Source organism: Quercus robur, chromosome 9, assembly GCF_932294415.1.
Source record: "Quercus robur chromosome 9, dhQueRobu3.1, whole genome shotgun sequence".
Lineage (NCBI taxonomy): Eukaryota > Viridiplantae > Streptophyta > Magnoliopsida > Fagales > Fagaceae > Quercus > Quercus robur.
Window position 1 is genome coordinate 19,009,448 of NC_065542.1, and position 9,727 is coordinate 19,019,174.

Here is a 9,727-nt window from a genome sequence, read left to right on the forward strand (position 1 = left end):
TTGGATTGGACGAGTGTAAAACCTCGAAAGTTGCGGTTACTTTCCCCTGGGTCATTCAATGCCCTCAACATAAATGAGGCACGTGAAGGCATGCTCCCCCCCCCCTACACGTGTGAAGCAGTGATTCACCACGAACTGTCTAGTGAGTATCAAAATCCCGCCTTTTTCTCCTCGGACCCAAAAAAAAGGCAGGAATTTTAAGGGGCTATTGTGGGGGTAAAATCCGTCAGTCGACGCTGGGCCATAGTACATGTACTAAGCCCAACCACGACAAGAAGAAAAGGCATGGGCATAGGATATCCCGGCCCAACCATGTTGGGCCGAGCCTGCTTAGGGGCGTCCGAGGAGGATTACCTCCTCGGACTCGCCAAGTGTGTATGTCCAATTCATACCCTATACATGGCGAAAAGTCATCCAATACAAAGGAACAGTGCGTGACGTTCAGGGAGGGGGGCAACCACGATTGCCGCATTAAATGCCAAGGAGCTACTTTTCCAGCCGCATTAATGTGGAAATGACAGGAGCACAGAATTATCTTGGCCAGTGCAACTCACAGAAAAGAGGGAGGATGTCCTATGGGACAGGCACTCAAGTAGAGGCCCAGATGATTAACAAGTGTAGGGTCGTGATCTTAGGAAGGATGCTATATAAGAGAAGGAGATCCCCATGGCCAGTGGATCGCAAGCAGGAAGAAGAAAAACATAGAAAAAAGAGAAAGGAGTTAGAGATAAAAAGCAGAAGATACAGCCCCACGGACTGTTATTCCAAAAGCTTGGAGGAATATCCCTACGTCCAACTGGTTGCATGGCTTGTTCATAACTACGTTTCCTCTGTCAAAGACCTAGTTCTGTAACCTACTCTCTACAAATTCATTGTTGAAGGACTTTTGGGCCAGAATCACCCGCCTGTTGGGCCTGAGCCCCAAAAACCGCCCCTACATCTATTTTTACAATTATCCTATGTAGAAAACTATGATTGACGACTTGTTAATTTTATATGGATCCACTATTTATTCTTTATCATTCGGACTTACTTAGGTGATATGTTTGTAAAATTATGTTTGTAATTTTTTTTTATGATAGATATATGGTAATCACTAAATACCATCAAAATCTGGAAGTGAAAACTTATCACAAAATTAACTTTTTTATTTATTTCTTTTATGGGAAACAAAAATCAACTTTGATTTCATGTCAAACACTATTGATTTTTTTTTAATATATATATATACTAATATATTTAGTTTTTTTTTTTTTTAGGTGGGATAGAAAATATTATCATTTATTTCAATTTTTAATTTTTAATAATAATGGGCCCAATTAAAATGAGTATAGCCCCCATACCGTTGAACAGTGATCTGAGTCCAACTCTCCCATTTGAATTTCAAAAAATGCTACCGTTGAGTTGAGCAACAGTCAAAAACCCGAGGCCACGCCCCATCCCTGCTTTCCTCATATAGTTATAAATTGGAATCCCTCACATAAGCCAAACTCAATTTTAAATCTTAAATTTGGAAATCAGAGAGAGAGAGAGAGAGAACGAAAGAGATCAGCAATGAAATGTTGTCTATGATTGCTTCTATTTCTCTTTTTCTCTCTCTTATTATTCTTTGTACGTCTGTGACTCTATTCCTTTGTCAAAACTCAAAAGGTCGAGAGAGAGGGTTTTGCTTTTTGCCATAGTCACGAAATCTTGCACAGGTAATTTGGCCAAAATTGGGAATTAACACTGATTTCCAAACAATATAATTAGTAGACACTGTTATAAAACTATAATTTTTACTAACATCTCGAGTCTAAGAGACTCGATTTTGAGCTTATAGATTGAGTCTCAAAGACTCAATTTCAGTGTTTTGATTTGGCGTTTCTTCCACGTGGTGTCCACCTAGAAATCGAGTCTCTAAGACTTGATTTATAAGCCAAAAAAAATTTAAGTCTAAGTCATGTACAAGCCATTCCTGGAAATACTCAAATTTTTTTTTTAAGAAAACCCAAATCAAATCAGAGAGAGAAAGAATCTGAGGTATATTGTGAAATTGTTTTCTTCAATGGAGTCTTCAATCTCAAACTCGAATTTCAACATAGAAGAAGAGTTGAAGTGAACAAAGCGTAGAAAAATCGAGACGCGAGATCCTGAATCGGATACAAAACCCAAGACGATTAGATGGAGATCCGAACTGGAGCAAAGACACTACTCCACAAAGCTCGTCAAAGCTCTCTACCAAGTCTGCCACAATTCCTCCTCCTCACCGTCATCAACCAAGCTCTCCTCCTCCTCCTTCGTAGGACGACACCACAAGATCCGAGATGCGACGAACCGAGTTCTCACCATATCGGCCCCACGACCCACGCCGAGCTAAAGCCACCCACCCATGGTCCCACGCCAATCTGAAGCCACCCACTCTGATCTCCATCTTCGACTAACTACAACCCATGTTTCTGTCTCTCTCTCTCCCTCTCTCTGATGAGAAGGTGTAAAGGGTGTTTTAATTATAAATCAATTTCCAGGTGGACATCATGTGGAAAAAATGCCACATCAGACGTGATCAAACCATAAGAACCGAGTCTTTGAGACTCAATTTATAGCCAAAAATCGAGTTTTTGACACTCAAGATGTTAGAAAAATATATACTTTTGAAACCGTGCCTACTAACTATATAGTTAGGAAAATGGGCTTAATTCCCAATTTTGGCCTGGTAATTTCCTCTTAATTTAGTGTTTCTTAATTTTTGTTAGTTCTACACATCTTATTAAGGTTAAGATCCTTAAAATTATTAATCTAAGTTGCTTCAGTGATTACTGAAAACAGTTTTGGTTTTAAAGAAAATCTCATATCTTTCTAGTTAAACTTTAATTTAAACATTTTTTTTTGGGTTAAACTTTAAAGTACATTTCTCGGCTTTGCCTGCTTATCAGCCCATAACAATATGAAAAGTTATTGGGGTTGTGATGTATTAGTTTATTGAATTGACATTTCTATTATCTTTCACATCTCTTACTCTGCATATTTTGGTACATAAACTCGGCTATGATGTTGTCTCCTAGTCCCCTTTTTCTTGGGTTAAAAAATGTTATTTTTTAGTTATTAATTAGCTTTGTGTGGTTGGAATTTGATAATTTGTGATTAGAATACGATATGATTGGGAAATTTGGTTGAAATTAACAAAATTGGTTTTCTTTTTGACATGGGAAATTAGAGGTTTAATTTTGTTTTATTAACTAATGGGTTTTTTTTTTTAATCTATATGATGTAGTAAGTTTTGTAGTGAAAATGGATTTTTTTTTTTTTAGTTAATTTGCTTGTCTGTTTACGAATTAATTGAGGTTTGATTGGGTCTTGTTCACTAGTTTGGATTCTTTTTTATTGTTTATTTAATTCAGTTGAGTACTTGATTTTGCAAAGAAATGTAGGGATCGATAAGGATTCTATATCATAGCTATGATATGAACTTCCTCAAGAAATCTAAGATTGATGGGGGTCTATTATTTGTTTGGGCTTTATGATCTCAGTAATTTTATAATTCATTTTTTTACTCTTGTACTTTATTGTGAATGTAATTGCTGTTTATTTAGTTTGAGATGTAGGTGAGGAACCTTAAATCCCCGTTGTTATCAATTTCACAATTGAATTGTTGTTTCAATTCTTTCATTGATAAAGTTGGTTTATCCCCCCACCATAGCTACCTCAAGTCTGTGCACTAATGCGAGAGAGAAATGTGGAGGTGGGATAAAAACAGTTTAGAGATAAAAAAAAATGGTAAGTTTGTGGAAAAAGGAAAAAACAGTTTTATTTTTTTATATTTTTTTAAAAGAAGTTGTATTAGTACTTAACAACTAACGTGAGAGAGAAATGTGGAGCTAGGAGAAAAAACTTTTTTTTTTTTTTTTTTTTTTTTTTTAATTTAGCTAAAAATTAGGTGTTTTTGAAATACTAATTTTACATGTCTAACCCTATGATTTAAGCCTTAGAAACAGATGAATTTGGGGGTATTTTGGGCATCTAAATAGACGATCCCAAACAGGGCAATACCCTTAAATAGTACTATAGATACATGTTGGGCGTGTGAGTACCAAGCTAAATGGATAAATCTAGCAGCCTCAAAATATTTTTTTTACAGAAGGATTGGCATGTAATTTAGTGACTCTGTGAAAGAGATACAATTGAATAGGCTTTTGGTTTTGGCTAACCAAGGTCGAGGTCCGTAGAGGTGGTCGGCCGTCCGGGAGAACGACCTAGGAACACTCTATTGATACGGATAAGCACTATAGGAACACAGGACAGGGAGGTGTCCTAAAATATCTAAGGGGAAAGCTGCTACCACCGCATTGAATGCTCTACAGCTAACTTTCTGGCTGCATTAATGTGGAAAAGACCCCTGAACAGTGTTGCATTGGCTACCCCATCGCACAGGGGGACTAAGAGGGTGTCCAATGGGACAAACACTCAAGTGGTGGCTTAGATTATCAACAAGTGAAGGGCCAAGATTGTCTAAGGAGAACCATATAATAGAAGAGACCCTCCATGAAGAAAGGATCGAGAAATCAAGAGGGAAACACTGTAGGAATCAGGAATTAACTTTGTGAACAAACTTGTAAGAGATATATAAGAATTGACTTCCTCAAACTTTGTCGATGATGATTTTCTTTGGATCAATTCAATCTACTTTCCTGTTCTTGTCAATTGAGTTCACTTTATTTGTTTTTCCAGCTCATTTGAACCCAGTTTAGTTTTCCAACCCACTCTCTACAAATTTATTGTTTTGGGCTTTTTGGGCCTAAGTCCATCCATCGTCTGGGTTAGGGACTCAAATCTGGTCCTTACATATAGCTTGTAACATTGATAATGAGATATAGTTATCTTTTTTATTAAATATTGTATAATTTAAGTTTCTTAATGACTACCTTGGAAAAAAATTCTGGAGCCGCCACGGGGTACATTGAGGAATCTCTCCAAGAAAACTCAGGATCATTCTATGGCAACGGCTGAGCAGGTAATACTTATATGACTAGTGTTTTAATATCATGCTCTAGGTATTATTCTGTTTACATTCGTTTCATATTCCCAGTAATTTTAATGTCCTTTGTTTTTGGCATTTTTATTCTTTGATTAGGTCGAAGGTGAAGCTAATGATTCAGACTGTGGACCTGCCATTCATGCAAACAACAATCTCATTACTTGCTCTAACGGTGATAACTCAGCTTTGATGGCTGAGCACTGAATTGCGAGTTATCTTTACAGAGGAGGTCATAGCAGTTGCCCCTGGCATCATTCAAGTAGGTCTTCTGGTAATTCCTTTTGTCTTGTCCATCCTACCCAATTTACAGATGTAATAGTGACTTCATCAATACAAAGGGGTCATCTCCTTTTATATCTTGGGACTATGAACGGACTATCTCTAAATGGATCCATCTTATACTGTCATGAAGCCATAATATTGGTAATTTGTATACCATAACTCCACCCCAATAGTACAGTTTGGTGAAAATCTATGGCATTTTCTTCTCCTCCTCAAATCTTTTTAATGAAACATTTAGTTGTCTATGTGATTGGTTTAGTGTTAGCAGATCAAAAATTTCTCCAAATATGAGTTGGTCATTGTCGTTCCCCATGGTCAAAGCATAGTTTTCTTTGAGTTTGAACAATGATAACCCAAGTTTTGGATATTCTTTCATATTGCGTAGTTTCTGTACTTTTAATTTGTCACCCTAGTATTGCTCTAATTTTATATCTAGGGTACGTTTGGGCCACAATTTTAAGTGGAAAATGCTGTTTTAGATGAATGAAATCGTAGATGGCCTATCTTATGCCTTAGCGACCTATGCAAACTCACGATTTTAGAAATTTAAAAACGTTTCACTATTGTAATTCACATGGAATTACGAGTTTCAAAATGAATTAAATTAATCTCTTTTGAAGTCCCCAAATAAATCCCGACAGATTACATGGTTGAATTCTAGTAATCTGGTTTATAATTTGAAGGGCTATTTAATTTGTCTCCTCGCTACATTAGTAAAAAATAGAAAAGTAGAGACCGGGGAGAAGAACTACTTTTGCCTGAGAGTAATGGTAATACTACATACATTCTTACTCTCAAGACGCTTACCTTCACACTTATGGCAAATTCAACTTTTTTCACACATAGCTTGAATCTCGTTCAATCCATAAACATGTGCAATCTCACATCTTCAAGTAAGACCACTTGACCAATTTCATCTATCTTGGGCGAAAATGGGTAATTACCCATAAGGATCAAACTATTCAGTTAGTTGGCCCGGTTTTGAAACTTTTTGGCAAACTAGCAACTCGAGCCTCAGAGGCTCGATTTTGGGCCCAAAATCGAGCCTCTGAGGCTCGGTTTACGTTGTTTGATGTGGCAAAAAATCCACGTGGCGTTTACATGAAACTCGAGTCTCAGAAACTCAAGTTCCACGTAGATGCCACGTGAAACTCGAGTCTCTGAGACTCGGTTTTACTTTAAGTAAACCGAGTCTCAGAGACTCGAGTTTCAAGTAAAAAAACGCGCGTATTTTAACTTTGAAACCGAGTCTCTGAGACTCGAGTTTTAAGGCAAACTAAACTCGAGTCTCTAAGACTCGAGTTTCAAAGCACTCTCATCTCTGCCTACCTGGTCATATCAAGCTGTCTTTGCTGTGCTCTGGTCATATCAAGCTGTGTGCTCTGTGCTAGTCTATTACATTGTGCTCTGTGCTAGTGCTGAAGGACTTGAATTGTTTGTCCGTTGCTTGTTAGCCTATTAGTCTATTTTGGTGCTTGTGCTAGTCAACAACAACAACAGTCTTTGTTGCAGGTACACGTGAATATAATTTGTCTGTTTTGAGACATATTCAAAAAATATGTTAAACCACAACTTCTCTCAGACTATGTTGAACCACAACTCTCAGACTAAACACAACTCTCACACCTTCAACAAAATCACAAAGCCTCAACAACTCTCACACCTTCAGCAACTTCAATCACAGAACCTCTCTTAAGAACTCTCACAGAGACTGAAACTCTCATACATATTTAGCAGCAAAACATTGCTCCTCTCACTCTCATACAATCTCAGCAGTACATTTGCACATCATTATGTCAAGTAAGGGTCTCCTCACTCTCTAATTAGTTGTTTAGTGTATATAGCTGCTTTAACCATTATTGCTTGCATTGTTTTAGTGTATATGCCATTTCGTAATAAAATATTTGTTTGTATTAGGCAAATATATTTGTTTCCTAATAAGATATTTGTTTGTATTAAAATATGTATATTTGTTTCCTTATAAAAAATACGTATATATATTTATATTTATATTTATATTTATATTTATATGTATATTTATACAACTATATAATTAAATATTTATATATACATATTTTTATTTATATATTTATAAAACTATATAATTAAATAATTAAATATTTATATAAATATATTTATATTTATACAACTATATATATAAATACTTATATAAATATATTTATATAAATATAGAAATATTTAATTATATAGTTTTATAAATAGGCTAAATATAAATATATTTATATAAATGTATTTATATAAATATTTAATTATATAGTTGTAGCTTTTGTTTAGCTGGGAATGTTTTGTGGTTTAAGGTTCTAGTTCTTTGAGATTAATAAGCTTTTTGAGGCTCTCTTAGTTGGATAGTACATGGTATTTGCTTTTTGTTATTTGGGCATAGGTATAAAGGTGTTTATGTATTTGTGGCTGCATACGTTTGGCTTAAAAAAAAAAATACGTATATATATTTATATTTATATGTATATTTATACAACTATATAATTAAATATTTATATATACATATTTTTATTTATATATTTATAAAACTATATAATTAAATAATTAAATATTTATATAAATATATTTATATTTATACAACTATATATATAAATACTTATATAAATATATTTATATAAATATATAAATATTTAATTATATAGTTGTATAAATAGGCTAAATATAAATATATTTATATAAATGTATTTATATAAATATTTAATTATATAGTTGTATAAATAGGCTAAATATAAATATATTTATATAAATATTTAATTATATAGTTGTATAAATAGGCTAAATATACAAATATATTTATATTTATATATTAAATTAGATGATATGTCTAATTTGATTGATCATGATTATATTCACATTAGTGTTTTTTTTTTCTTTTTTTGTCTGATGAACCCTGCTCTATGTTATTTCATCAATAGTAGTGTAATAGGGTATGGCATTAATTTAAAATTACTTGAATGATGTTGTTACATAATTGCACTCATTCATTTGCACATCCTCATGACTTTTGTTGTTTGGTTTGATATTTTTATTTATATTTTTGTTAGAGCTGAGTTTCAATTTTGTAAAGAGGGTGAGTTTTGTCTTCAGTTTTTTTATTTGTTTGAGTATGAAATTATAATGATTGAGTGTGTTTGTATGTGATGTGGGGTGAGTATATGCAATTGTTACACTTTTAGAAGTTGCGATTGTTGTACTTTGAGTAGATAGAAAAGGTTTTGTAATTGATGTTAAATCAAAGAGATCAAATATGTCACTAACATAAATTTACTTGGCTCTCTAATAGGTTCACAATTTTTGAAGAATATTGACATAAATGTATACTTCGGTGGACCCCTTTACAATCCTGAAGGGATTGACGGATTTCCATTTAGAGGGGAGGGTATTGAATGCTACTACATGATGTTACGTCGTAAGTTGAAGACGTTGACTGATTTGAAGAGGAAAATAATGGACGAATTGAAATTGAACCCTGCTTGGTATGACATCAAGATTATTTATTGTTACCCACAAGAAGTTCTTCATGAACGGATAAATTACGGGTATATGGCGATTAAAGAAGATAAACATGTAAAGATGATGTTTAATAGGATCCAGAAAATGTCCCAAGTAAATGCTGCTGAGTTGTATGTAAGTTTGGAGGCGAGTGTAGACAACAGTACTGAGGTGGTGCAAGAAACATCTACGGCTTTACAATTTACAACCCTAGATAATGGATGCACTACAATGGGAGGGTATGCAATGGGAGGTTATACGCTCCCATCTCAAGATTATGTTGCAAATACTGGTGAAACCCTCTACTCTCAAGAGACACATTTAGAGGAGGAAGACGAAGACGAAGACGAAGACGAAGATCATGCTGCGAATGATAACATAAATAATGATGATATGGATTAGTACGAAGAGAGGATTGAGCAAGGTGACTTTGAGAACGATGTGGATGAGCATGAAGTCGTTCCTAATTTTGAAGAGGAAAATATGGAGTACCATGATGAAGGTGATGCAGATGATGATGATATTGGTGTCCAGCATGATACAGATACGACCGTTGGCTACAGAGCTCCTGCGGACTCATTCTACGCAAATACTTGGGAAGATATGGTTGATCCTTCACTTCTTCAGATACCATTTCTTTGTACTTGGCAAGATGGGATGCATTTTTGTAAAGGGTTGACTTTTGCAAATAAAGCTGCGGTGAAGCGTGCATTGATAATATACGCAGCAAAGGATAATAGAAATTTCTCCATCCAAAGGTCGAGCACAACTCAATTGTGCGCCGCATGCGTTGACGACAACTGCAAGTGGTACGTTGGGGCATACATGAAGTCTAAATTGAATGGTCTGTGGATGGTCACGTCTTATGTGGGTCCACACAGTTGTATACCCTTTGGGCTGCGAAGAGACGGTAGAATG

General features: G+C 34.9%; 1 protein-coding gene across 1 annotated transcript in view; it reads left to right on the forward strand.

Annotated features, from left to right (window-relative positions):
- LOC126698329 (GATA transcription factor 25) overlaps positions 1-5,501 on the forward strand; it is a 71,421-nt gene extending 65,920 nt beyond the window's left edge. The window contains exon 7 of the mRNA XM_050395479.1: positions 5,111-5,501. Within this exon, the coding sequence (XP_050251436.1) occupies positions 5,111-5,218 (108 nt within the window). The 3' untranslated portion in view covers positions 5,219-5,501. The remainder of the gene's footprint in view (positions 1-5,110) is intronic.
- Positions 5,502-9,727: the final 4,226 nt, after the last annotated feature.